General features: G+C 55.6%; 4 protein-coding genes and 2 long non-coding RNA genes across 7 annotated transcripts in view; 4 read left to right on the top strand and 2 right to left on the bottom strand.

Moving 5' to 3' along the window:
• LOC138435730 (uncharacterized) lies at positions 1-1841 on the bottom strand. Of its 2 annotated transcripts, XR_011255209.1 has the most exons (3): positions 1548-1841; positions 747-770; positions 1-669 (listed from the first exon to the last, which is right to left on the bottom strand). It is a non-coding gene; the product is annotated as an uncharacterized lncRNA (long non-coding RNA). The 2 variants fall into 2 exon arrangements; XR_011255208.1 differs by lacking the exon at positions 747-770 and having other exon boundaries at positions 1548-1797.
• Positions 1842-2012: 171 nt separating this feature from the next.
• HOXC10 (homeobox C10) lies at positions 2013-7087 on the top strand. The gene is made up of 2 exons (XM_069580709.1): positions 2013-2839; positions 5959-7087. The coding sequence occupies exons 1-2, from the start codon at positions 2089-2091 to the stop codon at positions 6234-6236; spliced, it is 1029 nt and encodes a 342-aa protein (XP_069436810.1). The 5' UTR covers positions 2013-2088; the 3' UTR covers positions 6237-7087.
• Positions 7088-10607: 3520 nt separating this feature from the next.
• On the bottom strand, positions 10608-13321 carry LOC138435727 (uncharacterized). The gene is made up of 4 exons (XR_011255206.1): positions 13092-13321; positions 12647-12723; positions 11912-12010; positions 10608-11819 (listed from the first exon to the last, which is right to left on the bottom strand). It is a non-coding gene; the product is annotated as an uncharacterized lncRNA (long non-coding RNA).
• HOXC6 (homeobox C6) overlaps positions 11635-24809 on the top strand; it is a 35549-nt gene continuing 22374 nt past the window's right edge. The window contains exon 1 of the mRNA XM_069580706.1: positions 11635-11835. The gene's annotated coding sequence lies outside the window, so the exon portion shown is untranslated. The remainder of the gene's footprint in view (positions 11836-24809) is intronic.
• Positions 11776-24809, top strand: part of HOXC4 (homeobox C4) — a 59885-nt gene continuing 46851 nt past the window's right edge. Inside the window, exon 1 of the mRNA XM_069580696.1 lies at positions 11776-11835. The gene's annotated coding sequence lies outside the window, so the exon portion shown is untranslated. The remainder of the gene's footprint in view (positions 11836-24809) is intronic.
• Positions 14134-19802, top strand: HOXC9 (homeobox C9). The gene is made up of 2 exons (XM_069580698.1): positions 14134-17524; positions 19236-19802. Exons 1-2 carry the CDS (start codon positions 16987-16989, stop codon positions 19478-19480), a joined length of 783 nt encoding a protein of 260 aa, XP_069436799.1. The 5' UTR covers positions 14134-16986; the 3' UTR covers positions 19481-19802.

Below are 24809 nucleotides of genomic sequence, written 5' to 3'. Positions count from 1 at the left end.
TAATTCTCAATTGCTTTGGTCTTTAATTTCATCGCCCCATAAATGAGGAAATATCAGTTCCCATACTAAATTTTTATCCTCGGCTGATAAATATGACGGGGAATTTTCGTTGGGTCCTCGTAAAAGCGAACAGTTTCGATCAAACTGGTGGGGAAAGACTTATGCAGATAATACAAACAGAGTGGCTATAAAGTCTCCGCGTTTCCCGCGGGGTGGGTGGTGGGACAAATGGCTCCCTGGATTGACTGCCGCCCCGGCCGGCCAAGTCTCATCTGGGGCCTAAACAGGCTAACCTTGCCCGGGCCAACTCCCTGTACCGAGTCCACTGCGACCCCTGCAAATGAAAACACGAAAGCATTTTAAATCTCCCTTGGCATTACAAACATTTTCTTCCAGTTTTTCCTGGGGTTCAAGAACCCCTGAGCCTTCTCTCTCGCCCTCTGGATGCAAGAAATCGCGGATTTCTTTCCGAAGTCGTCTTCTAGCAGCCGCCGCCGGCTTGGGCCTCCCTAGAAGCGATCCAGTCTCCTCAGTCCACGCCAGGGCGCCCGGGGCTCAGGTCCCTTTCCCGGCCCGGCTCCAGTCCTTTGGAAAATCGAAACCCGAGGCTCGGCACCGGGGGAAATGTGAGGCCACCGGAAAGACAAAATATTCTCCAGATTCCGTTTCCTGAGGAAGGGGTAGAGAGTTTAGTTCGCTTTGGGAGAAAGGCTATGAAGAAACGGAAAGAACTATTTGAAACATACCTTGTCTCTTATGTCTCGCTTCCCCTTATTATAAAAAATAAAAATAAAAAAATAAAATAACAATTACAAAAATAGTCTCGTTCTGCTCCATTCAAAAATGCCCCCAGCTCCTTGGCTCCGTAAAGGATACTTCTCTAGGTCGGGTTTCGTCGCCTCTGTTTTCCCGTTTCCCGGTTGATACGTGACTCCCCCCCAAGCCGCTCGAGGCGGCCCCGAGGGTTCCCTCTTTATCTCTGGGAATATTCCCTGTTTTCATGGGGGGCAAGGTCAACTGGAAAGCGAGGGCCGGTAGGGCTCGGAGCAAAACAGCCGAACCAGCTCCAAGGCCAAAGCCTTGCAGCCCCTGAGTTGATAACCCCGGAGCCGCCCACCCAGCCAGGCCCAGGCCGCACTCCCCGGTTGGGGTGCCGGCGCTTTGGGTTGCCGGCTTCTTCCTCCCGCGACCCCTAAACCCCTTCGGAACCTCCCTCGCCCACGCAGCCCTAAAGCCGTCTTGACCCCTCCCTGGCCTGGCCCAGACACTGGGAACTCCCCGTCAATCCCCGCAGGGAACTGGCGACTCAACCAACTTCCATGACAGGCGGTCCCGAGCTGAACTCCTAAGCCCCAAGGAAGGAGCTCGACGAAGGAGGACGCAGGAGAGGAGAAACTTTAGTTCTGTTCGGGAGTCCTTAACTTTTTCTCTCCCTTTTTCTGCCCACAGGAGCCCTCCCCCAAACCTCACCCCACTCCCATCCCAAGGGAAGAAGTGGGGGCGGGGGCCAAGGCGAGGCAAAGAGGTGAGGAGAGGGGAAGAAGTACCTGAATCGTGTCTTGACCTTTTAATTTGAATTTGACTGTTTTGAGCCCTGAGTTGCCTCGCTCTCACTCTCTCTCGCATTTCCCCCCACCTTCTCCCGCCCCCCTCTCCCCAGGAGTTACAGGCTGGTTCCCGGGTAAGCAAACCCCATTCTCCCTAGAACCCCCGCACCCCCCTCTACCTCCCTCCTGCCCTCGTCGCCCCGGGGGCCCTTCCTTTGTTCGCGGGGAAGGGCTCCGGCGCCCCTACCCCGAGGCGGCTGCTAGGTGGCGCTGTTACTCCATGCTGCGCACTCCGCTTGCCGACAACTTGACCCCGCTGACGTCACGGCCGTCTGAATCATCAAGGCCATTTTCAAATCCCATTGGTCTAGCCGTCACATGGTGAGGCTCGAATGCGCGGATAATTATGGAGCTGATATTTCCCCCCCTCCCCTTCTTTTCCCTCCCGCCCCTTCAACCGCCCCCCCTCCCGGATGGGAAAAAAAAAAGATGTCAGCTCCTCCGCTGTAGTATTGCTCCTTAAAAACCCCTCTCTCTGAAAATGACATGCCCTCGCAATGTAACTCCGAACTCATACGCGGAGCCCTTGGCTGCGCCGGGCGGAGGAGAGCGCTATAGCCGGAGCGCAGGCATGTATATGCAATCTGGGAGTGACTTCAACTGCGGGGTGATGAGGGGCTGCGGGCTCGCGCCCTCGCTCTCCAAGAGGGACGAGGGCAACAGCCCCAACCTCGCCCTCAACACCTACCCGTCCTACCTCTCGCAGCTGGACTCCTGGGGCGACCCCAAAGCCGCCTACCGCCTGGAACAACCTGTTGGCAGGCCGCTGTCCTCCTGCTCTTACCCACCTAGTGTCAAGGAGGAGAATGTCTGCTGCATGTACAGCGCAGAGAAGCGGGCGAAAAGTGGCCCCGAGGCAGCTCTCTACTCCCACCCTCTGCAGGAGTCCTGCCTCGGGGAGCACGAGGTGCCCGTGCCCAGCTACTATCGCGCCAGCCCGAGCTACTCCGCGCTGGACAAGCCGCCCCACTGTGCCGGGGCCAACGACTTCGAAGCCCCTTTCGAGCAGCGGGCTAGTCTCAACCCGCGCGCCGAACATCTGGAGTCTCCCCAGCTCGGGGGTAAAGTGAGTTTCCCTGAGACCCCCAAGTCCGACAGCCAGACCCCCAGTCCCAATGAGATCAAGACCGAGCAGAACCTGGCAGGCCCCAAAGGCAGCCCCTTGGAGAGCGAAAAGGATCGGGCCAAAACCGCCGACTCCAGCCCAGACACCTCCGATAACGAAGCAAAAGGTAAGGCCGCCTGGGCCGTGGTCCGGCTGGGACGCTCGGGCACTGGGTCTTCGTGGCCCCGGGCGAGGGCAGGGAGAGGGTTGGGCCAAGGAGGCCCTGGACGGTCTTGGGAATGCGACCCCAGCTTGCGACTCGTGTCTGCTGAGCGCTAGGCTGGTGGCGCGTCACTTGGCTGGGGAAGGTAAGCGGCGAAGTGGAGGTGCAAGGCCGGCAGCGGCGGTGGGCGCCGAGACCGGGGTGGTGCACACCGCGGGCAGCCTGCGGGCGCCTTGTGCTGCCCAAGGCGGGTGACCGCGCCTGGGTGTGTGCTGCCTTTGGTTTGCTTGCTCTACGTTGTTGTGTTGGGGGGCTGATATCCCCCCTCAGGTCAGAAGCTTGCAAAAAAGCTTAAAATGGCGATCTTGGGCCAGAGACTAAGGGAAGCTTGGGAGAAGGGGGATTTCGCTTTACTGCGTTTTCCCAGTTGAAAATGTTTCCTGCGAAGCGCGATTTGTTGTTTGTGGATCTGATTCCTGCGTGTGGTTTGGGCTCCTGCGGTTTTTGGCTCGGCCGGGGGCCTCGGGCAGCAGGGCTGGGGCCGGAAGAGGTGGAGGTGAAGGGCTGCCCGCTGCGTCCCTCCCTCCCCCAGACGCCTAGGCCGCCTATGGCGTTGGAACAGGGCATTTGGAATGTTAAGTTTTTTGTCTTCCCTTTGAAATTTTTTTTCTTTTCCTTTTTTTCTAGTTGCATTTTTTAAAATGTAGTTTTCCCATTGGTTTCCAAAAGCAGCCTACAAATGAGTGGTTGGGAAATTGTGTGCATAGTAAGCTGTTTTCTCCTGCAAGGGAGTGTGGCTTTAGTTGGATTTCATTGTGATTTTGGTTGGCGAGGGAAAGCCTAGGTAGAGTTCAAGCTCAGAGTTCAAGATTCATTTCTGCTGAAGGAGCTGAGGGCCTTCAGGACCCTTCTCTGACACCTGGAGAAAATGTAAAGGAAAAGGGAGCAGTGGAGGGAGGCTGAGGGGGTTTTCCATGAAAAGTTGGAGCAAAAAGCATCAGAAAAGGCCCAACTGGCAGAGGAGGTGGGGGCGGATAAACTGCTCCCCATGGCACTGACTGCTGGAGGCTGTGTGTAAGAAAGGCTTTTTGGGTGCAGAGGCAGATGAAATAGTGAGAACTGAGCAGACTGAGGGCGGCCTGGGTCTTGTGGCGCTTTGTATATGGATGCGGTGCACACGCATCCCTGGCAGCGACCTGTGTCACACTCACACACACTCACACATGCCCTCTCATACATGCACACGCACTCTTTCAGAGGGTGAGGACAGAGCCTCGCCCTCTTGGGTCTCCTCTGCAAATCAAAGGTGGGCCCTGGCAAACCAGCCCATGGAGACCCTGGCCAGAAGATGGGCACCGGTGTGTTCTTGAAGGTGAGGGGGAGAGAGGCACACACACCCGCAAAGCCTTGGTGGTGGCACGTGTGCAGCACAGAAGTTTAATTTTATACCATCTCCCCACACCATGGGCTTGGTTGAGGTACAGATTTAGGATAGGAAAAGCTGCATTCTAGCCCCACCAAAAGCAAAGTCAAGGTTAACAAGCCCACCTCCTAGCTCAAATTGCCCCCATGCCCGATAGACTCTCCTTTCTCTCCTGCCATTCCCCACACCATCTAAACCCTCCAGCCCCAACTAATCCCTCTCTGCCTTCTGCCTGTGCCCTTCTTGCCTCCATCCCCCATTTTGGTACCTCCACCAGGCCAGAGGCAAGCCAGCTTTGGGCCAGACTTCCGCACTTGTAATTTTTCCCCTTCCCCTAAACCCCAGTTTAAAAAATCAATAGCACAGAGTTATATGTGGAGAGCCTTTGAACAATTTGGAAGGAGGCTGCAAGTGCAGAGGTGGGAGCAAAATTAAGGACATTCAAGTGTTTTAAACTAGAGCCTCAAGTTTGCATTTTTCTGGTGCCTCCTGGTTCCCCTAGCGCCCCCACCCCACTCCACATCAAGATAAGATCCAGGAACCTGGCAGTTTCATTGGGCATAGAGGGGGATAGAGCACAGAGGCATCAGCAGAGTCCTTTGCTTGGTGTCCCTCTCGGGTCTCTGGACTCTGGGTTTTCTCCCTGGAAAAGATAGCCAAGGTCCCTTCTGCTGCATGAGGTTCATTTCAGCGAGAATGTGTGCCAGGGGAAGAAGCTATCCATGAGGGAAAGGGAAATAAACAGTATATTTAGAATATCTCCTAATATAAATAGACACACATGTGCATATCCCTGTGTGTGCATATGAGGAGGAATGTGTGTCGCTGCAGAAATGCACATGTGTATGCACACATGCAGATCTGCATAGACGAGGCAGGAGATTTTCAGGAGGCTGCATTTCCTCAGGATCTCTCTCCCTTGACCTTAGGTCTCTGGCTAGGGCAGTTGTCTGAGGACCCCTCAGCATGCCCCAGAGCTGTTGCCCCTGACCTCTGCTGCCTGCACAAGCTCCCTGCCTCAGGGAGGAAAACAGCCAGGAGAGGAAAGGCTGGCTATGGGAGATCCAGTGGGGGCAGAGTCGCTCTGTGTCACTTGGGGTGGGAGTCAGGGCTGGGGGTCTGACTCTGAATTCGGAGACGGCTGCAATGGCCTCTGGCTGCAGAGACTGGGGCAACCTACCTGCCCTGAGTTGAAAGGGGCCAAAGCTCTCCGGGAATTGCTCAGGGCAGCGGGGTGGCCTCTGTTACCCAGTCTGAGGCCTGGAAAACACCTTTCCTTCTGGTTGGGTTTTTTTCCCAGAGCTGGAAGGGAACAGAGAGGAGGGAGGGTCTGGTGGGGCTTAGAGAGCCCACCAGGGTCAGCAAGCTGAGAGAGAGCGGGAGTACTCAGAACCTGCTAAGTCAAGGTGGACTGGGGTGATTTAAATTTAATAGACACGTTGGAGGCAAGTACCTTCTGTCTTTCTTCACTGTAAGTTTAGACCCCAGAGAAATTCTAAAAGCCCTGAACCCAAGAGGACCCCACCAGCCAGGCCTGTGGGGCGAGAGCAGCTCCCCTGGGCTCCGTCAGCCACCCCCACAGCAAGCTGGCTGAGGCTGCAGTGCTGCGAGGGTTTGCCTCTTCCAGGGATACTTATGTAAATAATGTTATTTTTAACAGAGGAGATAAAGGCAGAAAACACCACAGGAAATTGGCTGACAGCAAAGAGCGGAAGGAAGAAGAGGTGCCCCTATACTAAACACCAGACGCTGGAATTGGAGAAAGAATTTCTGTTCAATATGTATTTGACGCGAGAGCGCCGCCTGGAGATTAGCAAGACCATTAACCTTACAGACAGACAAGTCAAAATCTGGTTTCAAAATCGCAGAATGAAACTCAAGAAAATGAACCGAGAGAATCGGATCCGGGAACTGACCTCCAATTTTAATTTCACCTGAGCTCGGGGGGCCACCCCTCCCCCTCCCTTCTCTCCCCCCCACCTTCCTTTCCCCGCCCCTCCTCCCTTTGTGCCTGGTGGTATATTTTTTTTTCCTCCCTGAGTATAAATGCAACACGCCTGCAAAAAAGGCAAAGACCTCAGACTCTCCTTCCAAGGGACCTATGGTTCGTGCTCCGAAGATGCGTCCACCTAAAGCATGAGAAATGGGGTGCTGGGGTGTGGGGTGTGGTGTGCCCACATAGATGAGGGTGGGAGTGTGGCTGGTGTGTGTGTCAACCCCTCACTCATGCACGCACTCACACATAGCATCCTGTTCTCCAGGCAAAGTTAAGGTCGAATCCACCCGATTATAGGGGGGAAAAAAATCAACCAGAGAAGGTCTGTAATCTCACAGAGCACAGTCAGAATCAGAATCGCTTCTTCCTTGCTGCATTTCCTCCTTAGAATAATAGACGTTTTGGAAAGTTCAGCTAGTGTTTGTGTGTTTGTTGTAGCGTCCAGCGCCTCTGCCAAACCCTCTCTGTGTCTTTACCTCCCAGTCGCTCTGAGAATCTGCTTGAAGTCTCGTATTTGTACTGCTTTCTGCTTTTCTCCCATCCTCCCAGCACCTCTACATCCTCCATCCACTGCCATCTCAGAAATTCCATTCAGAGGAACAAAAAACAATTTTTAAATTAAAAATAGAACATAGAGAAGCAAAGACAGAATGCCCCTCCCCCAAATATTACCCTGTCCCTGTCTGGGAGTTGTGTTATTTAAAGATATTCTGTATGTTGTATCTTTTGCATGTAGCTTCCTTAATGGAGAAAAAAAAAATCCTAATAAATTTCCAGAATCGTAATCCTCAAATGGGTGGTTTTTTTGTTTTTTAGTGTTTTTTTTTTTTTAGCGACACCCTCCCCCCAAAGAGGCTGAGTGTGTGGATGTGTGTGTTTTGTGTTCGACTCATCTCCTAGAGCCTTTCTAGAACGTCTCTTGGCGGGTTTAATGTAAGTGAGAGACCATAACGTTGATTTAAATATTATCCAGGTGACCACAATAAGTCAAGGTCATAAAACAGTAATGTCAGGACGGTCTTGGTGCGCGCGAGAGGTGGATTTTATGATCTGCAAATATAATGTGGTGCTGCAGTAAAAGATGCATTTAAAGGTGACTGGAGGAGGGAAAGAGGCAGAAAGCAAACTGCAATCTTGAGGAGCAGACGGATCCCATTGCCTGGGGTGCTGGGCCAGGCGCACCCCACTGCTGCTGGGGGGAACCCCAAGAGCCCCCCACCTATCCAAGGAGAGGAATAAACTTAACCGCCGGAGGGGGATGAGGAGCTGAGCCCCCCCCCCCTCGACAGCAGCAGCAGAAGCGCGGGCAGTGGCAGGAGGAGGAGGCAGCGACAAGGTAAGAGAAGCGGTTTCTTGTTCTTCTCTTGGCGGCGGAGTGGGGACTAGCGGCGTCCCCAGGTGCCCAGCGCGCGTTGGGCAGAGCAGGGTGGAAGGTGTTCTGGGCATCTTTGCTTGCTGGGAGCCCAGGCTTGCCCTGTGGCGGCTCGAAGCGGAGGGCAGTGGCCACAAGCTCCCCTTCCCTGACCCATTGGCTTGGGGTTCGGCAATGAAAGGAGTAAATTGGTGGGTTTTGGCTTCTTTCTTTACTCGGTCACTCAGGGTCGCCTGGAGCTCGACACATGGGTCTTGATGTAGCTCAGTCTGGTCGTCTGCTGGGGGGAGGCAGAAGGAGGATGGGCTGGTGAGGGTTGGAGCTTGAAGCTTAGGTTCTCCTGCTTTCTGCTGGTTTAGATGTGAGCCTTAGCTAGGCTCTCGGTCCCCACTCGCTCTGGCTGTGGGGTTTTGCCAGGCAAGTGGCCTGATTGGAAGAGGCTTTGGAGTGGTTCGGACACACACGGACGAAGGGAAGCCAGAGTTCAGCTGAGAGACGGAGAGGATCAGAGGAAACCTAGGAGGAGAGCACAGGAGAGCCAGAAGGGCAAGACAGGGGACCCAGCCCGAGAGTGGAAGGACACTCCAGCCTCCCCCAGGGCCAGGGCCAGAGGCAGGGGATAGCCCCACTGCGGTGCTGGGGGCGGGGCGGGGGTTTGGCGGCTTGAGGTCCCATTCACCAGGGTCTCCCTGAGCGATTGCTTAGACCAGAAGCTGATGAGGCAGTCAGACCCCCTGCCCACCCAGCCACCCAAAGTCTACCCTCTAGTCCTTAGGGAGGTTGTGGGGGCGGAAAGGGGGACGGGGCTGAATTTCTTCCTTCCCCAACCCCCTTCCCTTCTCCTCCCGATAGATGCAAAGCTGAATCTCCCGCCCTGCTCGCTCAGCTGATCTGTGGCTTAGGTAGTTTCATGTTGTTGGGATTGAGTTTTGAACTCGGCAACAAGAAACTGCCTGAGTTACATCAGTCGGTTATCGTCGAGGGCCCCAACCCACCTATCCCGCCCCTACCCTCCCCAGTGGGACTGCTCCCTAGGCCCCCTCCTAGACAGGGCGAAATGGGTACAGACCAAGGAGGGCAAGCTGTGAGTGGAGCCACACAACAAGTCTGGAGAACCCCAGTTTATCCCGTCCACTCAGCCTGTCCCAATCCCCATGCTTGAGGAAGAGGAGTTTTTCCTGCAGCTATTGTTTCCTGGGCCCAGCTGATGGAGACAGACAAAGGAGGTCTAACCAATTCCAAGGAAATTCAGGAATTTGAGTAAGAGGTGGCCTGGCGGGCCAGCTCAGCTGGGTAGCAGGGTGGGGCAGGATGATTAGAAGAGGGAAGACCACAGAAATAGAAAGGAGTCTTTGAAGGGTTAGCTTTTCCCACTTGCCACCCCCAAGGAAAAAAAATCTGCCTCCAGTCGACTGGGGCTGGAGCTTCTTAGAAAAGTGGGGTGCGTGGGGGGTCCCAGGAGCTGGGGAACTCTGAGCGCCAGCTCAGCCATCTCCTCTTCCTCTTGTATAGCCCCATCCCCAGGAGAAGGGCATATTTAGGGTGTTAGTAGGCTAGAAGAAAATCATCAAGTCCAAGTAGAAACCCCCCACACACACCCTACTGGGAAACATCAGGGCAAGAATCTGGCTCTGGTCTCTTTCTAGCTGTCTGTTGCCTGTAGGCCTTGGTCTGTTGTGTCTGTGCCTGTCAGGCAGCTGCTTGTCTTTGCACTGTGTGGAAAGGTCTGGGTGAACGGAGGCTGCCAGCGCCCACCATTATCATATTGTTGGAGAGGTTGTTGGCTGATGCCAGGGAGGAGGGGAGGACCTGGAGTAAAGGGGCATTGAGCAGTGTGCAACTTTGCAAAGCTTCTTCCCCTCCTTGTCCCCTCTGGTTCCTCAGTTCTGGTCCTGGTTGCTAGAGAGAGGGCTCTCCAAACAGGTTTCTCTGCCTGCAGAGAAAAATGGGGAGGGTCACGGAAAATGGAGAGGTACACCCCTGCTCCAAACTGGGAAAGAGAAAGTCAAAAGGCAAAGGACAGGTTCTTGGTTCTCTTACTTTGGAATTATTATGATTATTAAAACATTAGAAACTTTCAGACAGGGAAACAAAGTCATGTCCCTGTAACACAGTATATCCATGAAGTTTATTAACGCAGTTGTCTGCTGGGGGATATATTGAACCTTGCATGCGTGTGGGTCTCTATTTCTATATCTCTGCCTCCTCCAGGCTTTCCCAGATCCCCTGTATATATTTTTGTGCATACTCATGTATTTTTCTCTCTCTCTTATACAAAGAGATCCCATGGAGATTAGAGGAGAGAATAGTAATAGAGCCTCCCTTCTCCCCAGCTGAAATTGTCAGTCTGTCTTTCTGTCTGTCCCCCAGCCCTTTGTAAGGGGGAAAAAAAAAATCTCTTCCCTTGGAAGGAAGTGCTCAAATCGCCCTATGGCTCCCAGGGAAATGGGGAAGTTTTCAGAGAGGAAGGCCAGCTGGTGCGAGGCAGGCAAGGGCTTCCCTGGTTTGGGAGCCCTTGGCAGTCTCTGAGTTTTCAGGCTGTCAGAAGCCGGGGGCCAGCTGGAGTGAAGGGAGTCCCAGGCAGGGGCGGGGTGTTCAGGAGTGCCTGGCTTTGAGACAGTGTCCCTGATGGGCCGAAATTTACCAATGAACGACTTCTGTGCTTTGGGTCTCTCAGCCCCAATTTCCATTTCAGAGCTGGTGGGCTTATAGGGGGGTGGCCACAGAGCCATGGGTCTGGGTGTCCCCCCCCAATATCCTGGGGAGTGGGGTGCATTCTCACAGGGCCAAGGTGAGGGCCAGTCTGGTGGCCAGGGTCCACCGCGGGGCCCTGGGGCCGTGGATCATGGCTAAGGCGATGGTGATTATTTATTCGCTTCGCTGGAGGGGAGTCTTCAAAAGAAACAGCGTGAAGAGGAGGGAAAAAATTATCTCTCTCGTCTGTGGATATTAAGATGGATTTTTATTTCTTAAAGGACCCTCCCCGCCGAGAGCGCATAAGCGTAAACTTAATATATGCTCTGCAGCCCAACTCCAGAAATCGCAATAAAAGTTAAAACCTCCCCTACTGGTTTTTTTTAATTATGATATGGGAAAGAGGAGCAGGATTTATAGAGCTGAACTCTCGGCGTGTAAGTGTTTAAGACTTGCGGGAGAAGGAGGAAGAGGCAAGAGCTTGCCAAGGAGAGCCTTGGTCTCTGAGATCTCTCGCCGGCTGCGGGGGGCTCCGGCTTAGGCGGCGGATCATCTGTGGCCTCCCTGGGACCTCGGCTCCCGGGCACCCTCCGGCCCGGCCCACCGCCCTGCCTCGGCTGGCTCGGAGATGCGGCCCTTCTTGAGAACAGGTGAAGGGCAGCGGGGCCGGGGAGAAGGGGCTGCGGGTGGGGGCGTCGGGACACTGGGCTTTGTGTGGGTCCCGTGCAGGGGAGGAGGTGTGCAGCCCCGGGCAGGGCCGCGGCCCGAGGGTGGTCAGCGGGCGCCTTGGCTCGGAAGGGTGTCCGGGCCGGGCCCCGAGAACACGGACAAGGTGGATTGTGTGAGGACTTTGGCCGCAGATGGAGCGGAGCCGGCTCCCCGGCGGAGAGGCCAGCGGCGAGGCGGCCAACCGGATGTTGAGTCTGTAGGAAGGACCTTGAGGTCTGCTTGGTGTTTGGGCTGCCGGGGGGCGGCGGCCCAGAGTGTGGATCGCGCAGCGCGCGGGGCTCGGCGGCCGGCGTGGGCGAGGCAGCAGGCCTGCACACCTCTGCAGCCGCAGGGCCGGGCCCAGGACGCCTGAATTGAGGCCGACCAATGGTCAGAGCGTGAAAAATAAATGCAGTTCAGGGTCTTTCTTTCTTTTCTACATCAGAGGTCTTTTCTTTTTTGTCTCTTTCGGAGATACCTGGATTTGGTCCAGAACAGGTTGCCCGCGGGAGGGCCCCGCGAGCGGCGGCGCGCGAGGGAGGGAGAGAGGGAGGGAGGGCGAGGAAGAGGGAGGGAGGGAAGGAGGGCGGGCAGCGGCGGCTGCGGTGGCCGGGGCTTCCCTCCCCCGGCGGAGGCGGCTGCCCTGCATCTGTGGCCGTGGGGAGCCGAGGAGCAGGTAACGAAGGCGCTTCCCGAGGCGGGACTGGACCAAGCCAGAGGGACTGAGTCTTCTGGGTCTCTGCCGGACGCCCTGGAGGGGAGAGAAGGTAGGGAGATCGGCGCCCTCCCGGCCTGGCAGAGAGGCCTGGGGAATGTTGAACCTGTATTTGATTTCAGACTCACACTCATGTTGTGAGTCTGTCTGCCTCCGGAGATGCGGTTTGCCTGTCTGTCTGTCTGTCCATCTGAGACGTCCTAAACCCTAGGCTGTCCAGCCAAAGGCTGAAAAAAATCGGGAAAAATTCGTCGGAATGTGCACTTTCATTCATTGGATTCTCGGCGACTCGGTGGGGCTGGTGGCTGGGCTCCCAAGTTGGAGGGCGCTTTCCTCTTGCTTTCTGGACGCCAGAACCTCTGGTTCCCTCCGCCATGGGCTGAGTTTCCGGCTCCAGGTTCGCGGGTTGCCCTGAGGTTTGAGGCCAGACAGCTCCTAGTCTGGCAGGGAGGGCGGGGGAAGAGACTAGCGGCTCTGGCTCCTTAATTGTACTTCGAACCCGTATTGTCTCTCCTTTCGCCACCTCCGCTTCCTCAGTCTGGGCTCCAAAGTCACTGCAAATTTCCTTGCGACACATACATCACACAAAGATCAGGTAACCAGGCGCCCAGGACCACGGGGGGCTCCAGGCGGAGAGCACCCCTAGCTCTGGGGCCGCTCCCCCTCCAGCCACTCCCCAGGCTGGGAAATCAGATCGGGTTGGGGGAGCGGAAATAGCCCCGTTTGCTGCGGGGCGCAGGGCAGGGGGCCGGAGGGAATGCAGGCCGTGGCGTTGAGAGGGCCACGTTCACAGGCCCTGGGGGTTTCACTCCTGCTGGGCTTAGCGGCTGGACTCCTGGTGTGTAGGGATCCCGGATACCCACCTGGGGTGGGGGCAAGACGCTGGTCTCCTCGCGGCGGGCCAGGAGAATTCAGTTTCTGCTTCCAGCGCAGGCCTGAGCTAGGAGGAGTTGTGTGTGTGGGTGTGTTTTTCCCAACAAAGAGGGATCAGGAGAGAAAAGGGGGGAAAGGAGTGGGGAACCGAGGAGGGGGCGGGGAGGAGGAGAGGGCAGCGGAGAGGTGAACTGAGCCCATTTCAGGGGGAGAAGGAAAACGAAAGCAAATGGAGCACGCAGGGCCTCCTCCGCGCAGGCGGGTGCTGACGAGCCGGGAGCGGGCGCCCTGCCTGCGGCTGCGGGAATGACCCGCTGGGGGACGGGGAGAAAGCCTGTTTTAAATATAATCCGAACTTGACGGTGTGGATTGAACCGGAGGGAATTTAAATCACTAAAAGGGAGGTGCAGGGCCAGGGGAGGGGATCAGTCTAACCTGTCTTTCTGTCTGTCTGTCCTGCCCACGGTGGTGCTAGCTTGATTGTGATCCCAGCTGTCCAGGTCTGAGGTGATGTAGTCAGGGTGCTCCTCCCCCTGAGGGGGCTCTCCTCTGCCCAGTGCCGTCTTTTGGGGTCAGAAGAGAGCTCTAAGAACCACAGTGAATGCACAGCTGCTAGCTAAAGCTGGAGTCCTCCCATCTCCCAACAGGGACTCCCAGTGGCCTCCAGTCCCTCGGGCTCCCCATCGGTGATAAGGAAAATTGAAGGGAGTGGTGGGGGTGAGAGGGAGTCTGGGAACCTGGCAGGCTTAACTGAACCTGGGAAGACAAACTCCTCCTTCTTGGTGCTTCCACATCCTTGTGCCCTCCAGGTCTGGATTTGGGGAGAGCCCCAGGGTCTGCTTCAGAGCTCTGACCTGCCACCCCACCTCCAAATGCAGAGGATGGGGTACCATCCACATGTAGTTGTGGAACCCGAGGGACCTCGCCTGGTGGCCTGGTGAACTCAGGAATTCTCAGCCTCTTCCAGCCCCCCTCCCCCAGGCTGCCTCTCTTAGCAAGGCCCAGGCAAAATGGGGCGTTGGTGGGGAGGGGGCTATGGGTGAGGCCTGCTTCCAGATCCACAGCTGTGTCTGTGCCTGAGTGGGGAGGGTCTGAGTTCATGCTCTGAAACGAAGGCGACAACCTCCCCTCAGTCTCACAGGGAATTTGATGGCAGCAGAGAGCGTGGGCCTGGTGATCCTGGCTGCCCCACTGCTGCTGCCTCTGCCGGGTGGGCAGGCTGCTCAAGAGTTGAAAAGAAGGTGGTGGCTAAGCTGGGTAGGAGAGAAAGGGGCATCTGTTTACAGCCACTGTGTCTGGGGGGGCTTTCCCAAATAGTAGAAGCCCATAGGAGAGAGGCTTTGGGGGCAGCTTCCTTCTAGGAAGACTGAGGTAGGGACACATGGGCCCTGTCCCCTGGCGAAGACAAAAAGGAGGAGCCGGCGGGCTTGAAACCTTCTCCTTCATCCTGTCTTCTTTGCTCCTTGATTGAGAGCGTGGCTCAGCTCCCAGCTGCCTGGGTAGCTGCCTGGGCCGAGATAGGGTTCTATATCCTAGAGGCCTGGTGTCCCCACCTCAGCAGGTCGCCCGGGAGGGGCAGGAGAGGAGGCCTCTTCCTCCTTTGTGTCCGGACAGAAGTGGCCGCCGCGCCCAGAGCCAGTCCCGCGGCAAAGGCCCCGGCCAGCCAGCGGGTTGCACAATGCCACGGCTGCTCGGCCAGCCAGCCCGCGCCCTGCCCCGTCCTGCCTGCCTGTCGCCGCCCTTCCTCCGACTCTCTCTGCATGCCTTCCTTTCCCTGCTCTTCCCTCTCTTTTCATCCTGCCTCCCCTCTTTTCTGTCTTTCTTCCCTTTCTTTTATTCTAATCCGTTTTCTTCTTTCTTTCCCTCCTTCCTTCCTCCCTTCCTCTCTGGGGACCTGGCGCCGTGCTTCAGTCTTGCTGTCGCAGACTGTCTCGGGCTCAGTCTCTCTCAGGCTCTGTCCCCTGATGTCCTCTTGGTCACAGTCTGGCCCCGGGCCCTCTGAACGCTCGGCGGCTCTGCTCAGCATTGCCAGCAGCCACCCAAGAACCAGGCAGGGTCCCCGCCGCCAGGGCTGGGGGGGAGGTGCTGATGGCACTGGGGATTTGGAGGAAGCCTAGGCAGGGGGACTGTAACCTGCAGTCTTTTCCTTGAACTAGTGAGGGAGAATTTTTGATTGACAGCTAACCCAGCTCCATCAAGGCCAAAGAGATATTCTGTTTCTTGCTGTAATTTGACTTTTCCAAAACCAGTCCAGTCGAGGGGGAGTAGAAGATAATCAGAGCTGAGGGTGAAGAGGCTGAGGCCCCGGGTTGCCTCTCCCCAGCCGGGTACTTCTCACGTCCCCCCCCATGCGTCGAAATCCCAGCCCCGCTAGACCGAAAAGGAGAGAACCCGAGAAGGGGAGGAGCAGGGACTGGGGTGGGGGCCTGGAAGGCTGGGGTCAGTGCTGCGGGCTGCAGACAGACCCTCCCCCCTCAACTTTCCTCACCCCCCCCTTCTCCCAAACACACACATTGCAGTCTCTGGAACACCTCTCTCTAGCCCTTCTCCTTAGAGGAGACAGGTTGACAGAGATGCAGGAAAAAAGCAGCCTCCGCCCCCCTCCCACAACCCCTGGTGTTTGGTCCCCTCCTGAGGACAGGAATGGAAAAGAAGAGCAGACATCTCCAGTCTGAGAAACCTTGTCCTTCTCTGCTGCCTCAGAGCCTGTGTCTTAGCCTCAGCTCCTGCCTGTTTCCCTTGGCGAAAACTGGACTATTCCCTGCTGACCCTGAAATTGCACCCCTCTTTCAAATTCACTCTGCCCTGTGTCTCTGGGGATATCACCTGCTCTTCTCCCCCACCCCCACCAACTTCCTTGCCCCTCTCTTGCACCCACACTGAGAATTTCCTGCTTGCCTTTGCCCACTTTTGCTAAACCACCATGGGACAGTCTGATGGAAAGCATAGGGCTGGGCAATGAACCCCAAATTCAAGGAGGAGGGTAGCAACCAACTTACTGAGGGGGGAGGAATCCAAGTTGTGTCATCTTCCCTGCCATCACACTGCCCCCTCCAGAATTCCTGTGTCTGACTCCAAAGAAATTGCTTTCTCCCATTCCTTCATAGCTTTTTTTGTTCCAAAAACAGCCTACAATTTTATTTAATGAAAGACACATTTATGAACAATCAAATGATCCTCATAAAAATTTTATTGAAGGACATAAAAACAAGCTACTTGCCCACGACCGAGGTCGCTCTCTCGCCTTGCCCGCTCTCACCCTGGCTCTCTGCAGACAGAGCCCCGGTAGTGACTTCTTTTTTTGGGGGGAGGGTAGGATGTCTCAGAGATGGAGTTGAGGGCAAAAGAGGGCGAACAGGAAGACGGGACGGGGACACCCCACTGAAGTTGTGTAGATCTCTCCTCCACTTCTTCAGGCTGGCAAAGAAAGATAAAGATACAGACAATAAATTTAAAATAAAGACGTTTGCATATCTGTGCCAAAGCAAAGAGAGGACTTCTGGTGGCAGAGGTGTATAAGGTCCCGAGGTCCTACCCCTCCTACCCTTGGGCCACCTTCCCCAAGCTTCCCCTGCCCCAGATTTGGGGGGCTGAGTTGGCCAGTGGCAGAAGGACGCTCCCCTTTCCCTCCTTCCCTCCCTCCACCCCAGCTTCCCCAGTCCCCTCCCACTCTCCCTCCCTCGCTGCTGCTGCTCCAGAAAGAAATACATACATACACACTATTTAAAAACGCATTTTTAAAAGCCACGTTCCGAACTGACAATCGCTGATCTCGGCTCGCGCAGAGACTGCGGGAGCGTCGGGACCGACAGAGACGGATTACGTCAAGAAATAGTTCCTCCACCTACCTCGGCCGGCCTCTCCGCCCCTGCGGGGCTCCAGCGCCCAGCTCAGCCCCGAGGGTCTGGGAACCCTGGCTTCGGGGACTGGCATTGGCACCCCATTAAGAAATTCTCCCGGGGTGGGGGCGGAGGCCATCTGCTTATGGGTGGACACCGGCAGGGGCTTCTGTGCTGAGATGCGAGTTGTCCTGAGGGGGCGGCGGGTCCTTGGGTCCAGAGTTGCGGACCCCCAGGAAAACGCAGGTCGCGGGGATCAGCAGAGAGAAGGGGGTGGGAGAAGGGGAAAAAAAAAAAGCCAGGAAAAAAAGCCCCTGCGCATTGATCCGCGCCGTATTTTTGGGTAAATACGATCACGTGGGGGCCAGGGAGCCAATGAGCTGCGGGGAAAAGGCTGGAAAAATAATTACCTGCCTTGATTGTTCTGTGAGCAGATAAAAAGTACATATACAGTTCATACAATAATCTTATGTATGTAAAACCCTGTTACGATGTCGGCGACGGGGCCCATCAGTAACTATTACGTGGACTCGCTCATCTCTCACGACAATGAAGACCTCCTAGCGTCCAGGTTTCCGGCCACAGGGGCTCACCCCGCCGCCGCCAGACCCAGCGGTTTGGTGCCGGACTGTAGCGATTTTCCGTCCTGTAGCTTCGCGCCCAAGCCGGCAGTGTTCAGCACGTCGTGGGCGCCCGTGCCCTCGCAGTCGTCCGTGGTCTACCACCCGTACGGCCCCCAGCCCCACCTCGGCGCCGACACGCGCTACATGCGGACTTGGCTCGAGCCGCTGTCCGGCGCCGTCTCCTTCCCCAGCTTCCCGGCCGGGGGCCGTCACTACGCCCTCAAGCCGGACGCCTACCCCGGGCGCCGCGCCGACTGCGGCCCGGGCGACGGCCGCAGCTACCCGGACTACATGTACGGCTCGCCCGGGGAGCTGCGCGACCGCGCCCCGCAGACCCTGCCCTCGCCCGAGGCGGACGCCCTCGCCGGCAGCAAGCACAAAGAGGAGAAGGCCGACCTGGACCCCAGTAAGTTGGGAGCAATTTTCCTTTACAACCCGCGCGGGAGGGGAGGGGAGGCCAGGCGGGGGGAGCGGATTACAGCCCCTTGGAGCGGTGCAGGGAGCGCGGGAGAGGGGTGAGGGCGAGGACTCAATAAAAGCGAATTACCTTGGGGAGCTTTCAGGGGCAGGAAGGTCTGAGAAGGGAGCCCAGGGAGCCAGGTTGGGAGAAGGCTGAGGGGGGCTCCTCTCCCAGGAGCTGGCTTTCCTGAGACCCACGCTCCCACACCCCCAGCCCAGGGTTTTTGGCTCAGTCACTACTTTCGGAAATGCGGGCAGGGGCAGGGGATAGGGTGGGGGCGAGGTTCATTTTATGGTTTGGGATGAGATGGGGGAGAGATGAGGAGGACACTGGGGATAGAGAGGAAATAACCCCAAGGAGAAAAGTCACCCCTACCTCCCAGGCAGTGTGGGGGTCCTCACCCCACTAGAGATTCATAAAACAAGGTCCATGGGCTTCTCCCCCAGGAACCCTGGATGAGAGGTCTGAGGGCTTTCTCAGCCTGGGAACTTGGAGGGATCAGAACTTGCAGAGTTGAGGGAGAGAAGAGGGGTCCCAGTCTCCTTAAACTTGAGAGCCCTCTTCTAAGGCTCTGCAGGAGACAGGGATGGGAATGGGGGTCAGGGAGAAGGAGTGGGGAGAAGCATCTCCCCAGATTAGAGAATTGCACACACACACACACACACACACACACACACACTCCAATCAGGGAAAGGGGAGCCTTCTGAGTATTGCAGAGAAAGGCAAGGGTAGGTTTTTTTGGGGGGAGGGGGACAGGTGAGAGCTGCAGGGCCAGAAAGAAGATAGAAGGGGAAACAGCAGGAGGAGGGGGTGCAGCCCCTGGGTGTGAGGAAATGTCTGGGGGAGACCCAGGAGGGGGCTGCAGGAAAGGATTTCCTGCAGCCCCATCAGGGGCCAGGGCCTAATTATACCCCTCTGAAGGCTTCCCTCCTTGCCCTCAGCTACTCCCATAAACCTGAAATTGGAGGCTTGGCTCCTGCAGAGCCTGTCTTGGGGCTGGCAGGAGGAGGGGGCACTGGAAGCCAAAGAGGGAAGCTAAGATATAGGGGAGCCTGTCCCCAAGGCCAGCAGCTCCCTGGGGAGAGGAGAAAGGCTTTTCCCATCCCAGCATCACCCTGAGAATTCGCCTCAGCAGGGTTGAATTCCGAGAGCGGAGATGGGGCGCTGGAGAGGGTAGTGAGGGGCTTGGGGACTCTCAGGGTCAGGAAATAGAACTGCTGAAATTTCAGGACTTGGTCGTGGGCTGGGAGGATGGGAGGGGGCAGAGGAGGAGGGAAGTGGGGAGGAGAGAGACCTTGCTATAAAAATAAAAAACAAGAGAGAGAAGCGTTTATGGGCCTATGAAACGGTTGGGAATTTGGACTTTTTATGAGGATATTCTCGAATTACTACTCTTGAAGCTGAGGAGGACCAGACTGTAGAGGCTTTGATAGCTTCGATTTCCTATAGTTTTAGGTGCTGGAAACTGAGGAGGGGAAAGATAGGGAGGGGGGAGATTGCAAAAGCAGTAAGGGGGAGGAATTCCTAAAGCAAAATGTGTCCAAATTCAGGTTCAATTATTGGGTTTGGGGAGCCTGGCTGAGCCTGGGGATGGGGTGGCAGGGGTCCTGGGCTGGAAAGGGGCTCCACTGACCCCTGCCTGTGTTTGGCCCTCCAGGCAACCCCGTGGCCAACTGGATTCACGCCCGTTCCACGAGGAAGAAGCGCTGCCCGTACACCAAGTACCAGACGCTGGAACTGGAGAAGGAGTTTCTCTTCAATATGTATTTAACCAGGGACCGTCGGTACGAGGTGGCCCGGGTTCTCAACCTCACCGAGCGGCAGGTCAAAATCTGGTTTCAGAATCGGAGGATGAAGATGAAAAAGATGAATAAAGAGAAAACCGACAAGGAGCAATCCTAAACCCTGCCCCAGCCTGCTGCCTCGCACAGCCAAGGGAAAAACAAAACAAAACAAAAAACCCACAAAATACCCCAGCCCAGGCGGGAGACAGCACTGAAAGAAAAAAGGAAAGAGCAAGATAGAGAAAAGCCAATCGGTTTAAAAAGGAAAAAAAAAAAGGGGGAAGGGGAAAAGGAAAACTCTTGCTATTTGGGAGGGTTCAGTGTTGAGAAATTGGTGTTTTAGAGTTAGTTCTACCCAGCGAGGAGGAGGAGGAGGCGGGGAGAGAAACCGCGTTCTCTTCTCCCAGCGCAACTGAAATAAATGACACACACAAATGTGATTTTTTTTTCTCCTTTCTTCAGAGAAGCCAGTACTTGAATCGCTATATTTCTATTTTTTTTCATGTATTGTATTTGGTCCGGGCCATCGTTCCCCAGGCCTGGGGTGCTCTGTGTGCAGATTTTGTACAAACATACACACGCGCACACACACAACATACACAAGTATGCTTCCCAGCCCAGGAGCTAAAAGGCGAGGGCCGGGGACCATGCCGCAGGCTGGGTCCTGCGGCACAGGCCGGCGCCTCTGGAGTGTACATAGCAGTCTCCTCTCATCCTCAGAGTCGGTCCTGTAACGTGCTTCTGTTTGTTATGGTAGAACAGCTCTGTGTTAATATATCGAAGTCATTTAAAAAACCAGAAACCCAACTGCATCCAGTTCTCATTATTTCTCTTCCTTGTCGCTCCCAGGCTTCTGACGTGGAGGAGACAAGTGCTTAGATCCTTTAGGGGAGGTGGGAGCCAGGCAAGGGTCTCCCCCTGCTTCGGAAGGGCAAGTGCCCGCCACTCCTCCCCCAGGCAGGGTGTGATGGGGCTGAGAGGCTCCAGGGGGGTGGTGGAGGCTGCTGAGGCCCGGGTGCCGCCTGTGCCTTCCTTGGCTGGCTGCCTGTGAGTCTCCTGGTAGCTCGATGGAGTCCCTGGGGGTGGGGGTACGGCATGAATGGTTTTCCTTGGCTGTAATTAATTGTAATAATTTATGAGTACATGAGATCGGAGGGAAGAGATAGGTAAAGATGAAGGTTGCGTGCTGGGTGCAGGCCGGGGCTGGATTCCTGCCTGGCTGCATCGGTGCTTTGAGGGGTGTCTTGGTGGGGGGGAGGCTGCTAAGGAGGGTGTGCGGTGAAGAGTGAAGAGGGAGGCCCTGCAGGCCTCAGGGAACTGGACAGGCACTGGACACTGAGAGTGAAAGAAGATGCAGAGAGAGAGCAGGGGGAGAGAATAGAGAGGGAAGAAAGAAAAGGGAGGAAAGGAGGGAGAGAGAAGAAAGATGGCAACACCAATGCAATCAAGATTTGATTTCGTTTCTATTTCTCAGTGTATTCTCAGTTCCTCTCTCCATCTCCTAGTTCTCTCTTTTCTATTCAACCTCTCTATCTTTCTGGTGCCTGATTTGAATGTTGATCTGGGGGTGACACTGGTTATGCTGAGCAACCGTAGCATTTCTAGGAGATCCCGAGGCTAGGGCCAAAGGAACCTGGTCAGGGATTAGCCAGAAGTGGGGTGTTCTCTGGTGGCTGTAGGACCTCAGGGGCGAAGATTTGGGGATATGTGTGTGTAACAACAGCCCAGTGGGGATGGTCGATTGCCTAGCACCCCGAGAGCCTTCCCCAGAACCAGCAGTTTTCATCTGTTAATCAGAAGCAGACTCAAGCTGCCGGGTATGCTTCAGCCCAGCGCCCCCTTTCTCGGAAATCCCCCAATCTGGAAACTATTAAACTCAGACTGCTTGAAATATAGCCCTTTAATATCTCAGGCTGCCTATTTTGGCGAGAGTGCAGGGTGTTGCTCTGAATACTTGGGGAATACCACAGTAAAGGAAAATAATTGGGGACCCCAATTCCTAAGCAGCTTCCCCCATGGCCATCACCTTCCAGGATTGGTGAGGCACTTGTAGGGACCAGCCCCTTCCCATCATTTGAATCTCCTACCCACTCCTATTAAATAGCCCAGTTTCAGGGGCTGGAGGAAGGTGGGAAGAGGTGAATGTTTTGTTTTTGATAATATTTTGAGGGAGACAATCTAAAGTCGCGGTTTGGTTTTCCCAGTCGCTGAAGCACCCCTCCTCTTTCCCGCTTAAGAACAGACTTCCCAATTCCAGAAGCGATTGTTTTCTTGGTCCTTTTGAAAGGTGCTTTGCATGTAGTTTTCTGGCTACCTCGCTCCTCCTCTGGGACCCTGGCCTCAGTTGCGCCCCGCGCGGAGGACAAGGCACCCACCCATCTCCCTCGGTCCTGACCGCGGGGACTCAAGCTTCTCTCCCGGCCCGAGCTCGGCGGTGTTTCCGGGCCTCCACCCCGCCCCTGCTCCAAGGCCCTGTCGCCTCCTCTCGTCCGACCGTCAGCGCGGCCTGCTTCCTGCGGCCCGCCTGAGCCGGTCTGGCTCCGGGCAGGAAGGAGGGCCCTGACCAGAGCGTGGGATCCAGAGTAGGCCCACGCGGTCCAGCCCACGGTTCAGTACCAGCTCAACCTCCAGCCTGCAGGTCAGGATTGGATTCGATTTTTATTTATTGTCATTTGTGAACTCAAACCACAACAACACGACACACATCTAGGGAAAGAAACGAAAGCTAGGGACGAAAGAGGGGCTTGCAAACGCCCCCCTGCCCTAATCCTCCCCTCCCACCTCTCCTCTGCTCCTTTGTCAGAATCACAAAACCCTAAAGGTTGTTCCACTTGGGAAGGCAGAGGGTAGGTACATTTCCGAGGCCCCGAAATGCCACTTTTATGGCGCTGTTTGTCTCCCTGCGCTGGATTCTGAATGGGGCCGAACAAAACAGCAGCGCGGAGCTGGCTAGACGTCTGGGCTTAATTGTTTTATGGTTTAAATAAGGTGGACACTCTTTCCTTTGAAATCGGATTATAGGAATGTTTTGTCTATGGCCCACGGAGAACAGGACCTCACTGGATGGGAGGGAGAAGTGGAGAGAGAGCGCGCGTGAGAGAGGGCTGGGCCACAAACCAGGGGGCAAAGAGCCGGGAGAAGTCAGAGTCCCACCCCAAAGTCCTGCAGGCGGCGGCGGAATAGGCGGTACGGAGCAGGAGGCAGGGTAAGAGGAGCGAGGAGTTTAGGGTGCGCGCCACGGGCAGGCGGTCGCGGGAGCTTCGGTGCGTGTGTCTGCGTGCGCGGTGTTCCGAGGCCAGAAATGCGCCTGGTTGTGGGGATAATCGCGGCAGTTCCTTTTGCACAGTGTCTCAATGCAGGAAGGGAGGGTGACAAAAAGAGAAAATAGTACAAAACCTTGGGCAAGGTTTAGTTCGACGATTTAGAAAACAAAAGAACAGCGCTCCTGGGAAGGGGGGAGTCCCTTCCGGGGACCCCTCTCTTGCTCATTCATTTGGAAACTCCTTCCTCCCATCCCCGACCTTTGGGTCAAGCCTGGGGACCTGCTTGCTCTTAGCTGCTGGCTTTTTCTCGGCCGAACTGCATTGGAGCAAGTGGACGCGAGGTGGCGCTGTTGCTCAATGTTAGAGGCGGCGGCGGTGCCCCCAGCCGGCCTGGCCGCACTGACATTTGAGGCCTGGCCCCGAGGAGCAGCGACTAAAAGGTTGGGTGCCCCGGCCCAGCCCGGTCCCTCTGGCTCTGAGCAAATCAATCCTCTCACCTGCGAGGTGTAAATAAATCGCGAGTGGCGGCAGGAGATGGGTCCTCGCTCTCCCAGCAGACTCGGGAGGCTCAGAAGGGCGGGCGTTGAAAATAATCGCTTTGCGCAGGAGATAAGCACGAAGCAGGCAGCGCGTAATTAACACGAAAAGGCAGAATGACCCGGACAAACGAACATAAATCCACGATACCTAGGAGGGCGGTGCAGGCCTCGGGGCGAGGGACGGAGACGCCCCAGCAAGGATGGCTGCTTGCGGTTCCTTTATTTCCAGGCTCCAGGAGCATAATCAACCAGAAACATGTAAAAAACAAACAATCAAATGAACTAAAGAGAGAAAAGGCGAGGGACCCTTGAAAGGGGAAATCAAGTCCAGTCGGGGCTTTGGGGACTGGTGGGCTCTCAAAGCAGGCGATGCATGAAGCACACTCTGGACAGTTGCATTCCAAGACACAAAGGCCCGGAAGGATAGCTCTGTGGCAGGATTTTCACTGGCCCATAAAATGTTGAGATATCCCCCCACCCCCTAAAAGATAAGGCGCAGGCCCCAGAGCGGATATGGCCTGCTCAGCCTCTGCTTTCCAGGAGGGAAAGGGAAAGTATTTATGACAGTCCCCAGTGACCTAGAAGCTGAGAGTCCAGAGTCTGTCAGTTTAGAACCTACAGAGCAGGCCCAGAGAAGGCAGAGGCTGAACCAAGGCTGCAGCGTGCTCTGGTAGTGGAGGAAATCTCTGTCATGTCCCCCACTGCCCTGGACCCTGCAGCCCTGGCATGGCCCTCTGACCCTGCCCTCCTGTGGCTCCAGGGTCAGAGTTATGGGTGTGGTGTCACAGAGTTGGAGCAGTCTCCACCTCACTCAAATGGGGGTGGATTCCTCCAAATTCAGGGTATCCTGATCTCTTGCTGGGGCCCCAGTGGTTCTCCTTTGGGAATGTGGCTGAGAGTGACTATTTCCCCAGCAACTATTTAGATACAGAAGGGGGAGACTCATTCTCTCTGCATCGTCCTCCCCTGCACTTTTATTTCTTCCTTCATCCCTAGAGCTGGGCTCCGGATGGATAGCGAAGAAAAAGATCTGATTTTCTAACTGCCTCCTTCCTCATCCAACCCTGAAACTCCAAAATGTGGAAGGAAAATAGGTAGCATTTTTCTTTTTTATGATGCAAAGAGAGAAAGATGCATGTGTGTTTATCAGGTCTTATTTTCATATATGTCTGGGTGTGCACAAGTGTGCACAGCGTCTGTGAAGTGTCAGAGGTGCTTTCTGATAGTTGAGTGGGTGTGCGTTTGATGTTGTTTGTGGTGGAAGAGAGCATATACAATATGTGTGGATCCTGAGTATGGCCCCGTATTGCTCTTACATACTGTGGAGGGGGAGGACCAGAAAAATCATTCTTCTTCTTCATTCACCTGCACAGAGCACACGTGTCCACAGCTCTCTTTCTCCCTTTTCTCTCTGCCTGTGTTCAGTCCATGTAACTGTACATGTTTATGGCCTGAGAAGGGTGCTGATGGGATAAGGGTCTTTTATCCATTAGCATTAACTTGAATTTACCCAGTCTTGGGGATGGGGGAAACCCCCCAGAGAAGAGTGGGTAAATATTTAAAGAGTGTCTGTTGACAGTTCCCATCCACATCCTGGCCTGGGCAGCCTGCCTGGGGGAGTTGGGGCGGGGGCGCGGATGCAGTG

This window comes from Ovis canadensis, chromosome 3 (assembly GCF_042477335.2).
Source record: "Ovis canadensis isolate MfBH-ARS-UI-01 breed Bighorn chromosome 3, ARS-UI_OviCan_v2, whole genome shotgun sequence".
Taxonomy (NCBI): Eukaryota; Metazoa; Chordata; class Mammalia; order Artiodactyla; family Bovidae; genus Ovis; species Ovis canadensis.
Note: the sequence above shows the minus strand (reverse complement) of the source record. Positions and strands in the feature narration are given on the sequence as shown.

Bases quoted from the DNA above. Each gene is read 5' to 3' on its own strand.
- HOXC10 (XM_069580709.1), top strand. From the start codon at position 2,089: ATGACATGCCCTCGCAATGTAACTCCGAACTCATACGCGGAGCCCTTG. The intron at 2,840-5,958 runs GTAAGGCCGCCT...TATTTTTAACAG, and splicing joins CTCCGATAACGAAGCAAAAG to AGGAGATAAAGGCAGAAAAC.
- HOXC9 (XM_069580698.1), top strand. From the start codon at position 16,987: ATGTCGGCGACGGGGCCCATCAGTAACTATTACGTGGACTCGCTCATC. The intron at 17,525-19,235 runs GTAAGTTGGGAG...TTGGCCCTCCAG, and splicing joins GAAGGCCGACCTGGACCCCA to GCAACCCCGTGGCCAACTGG.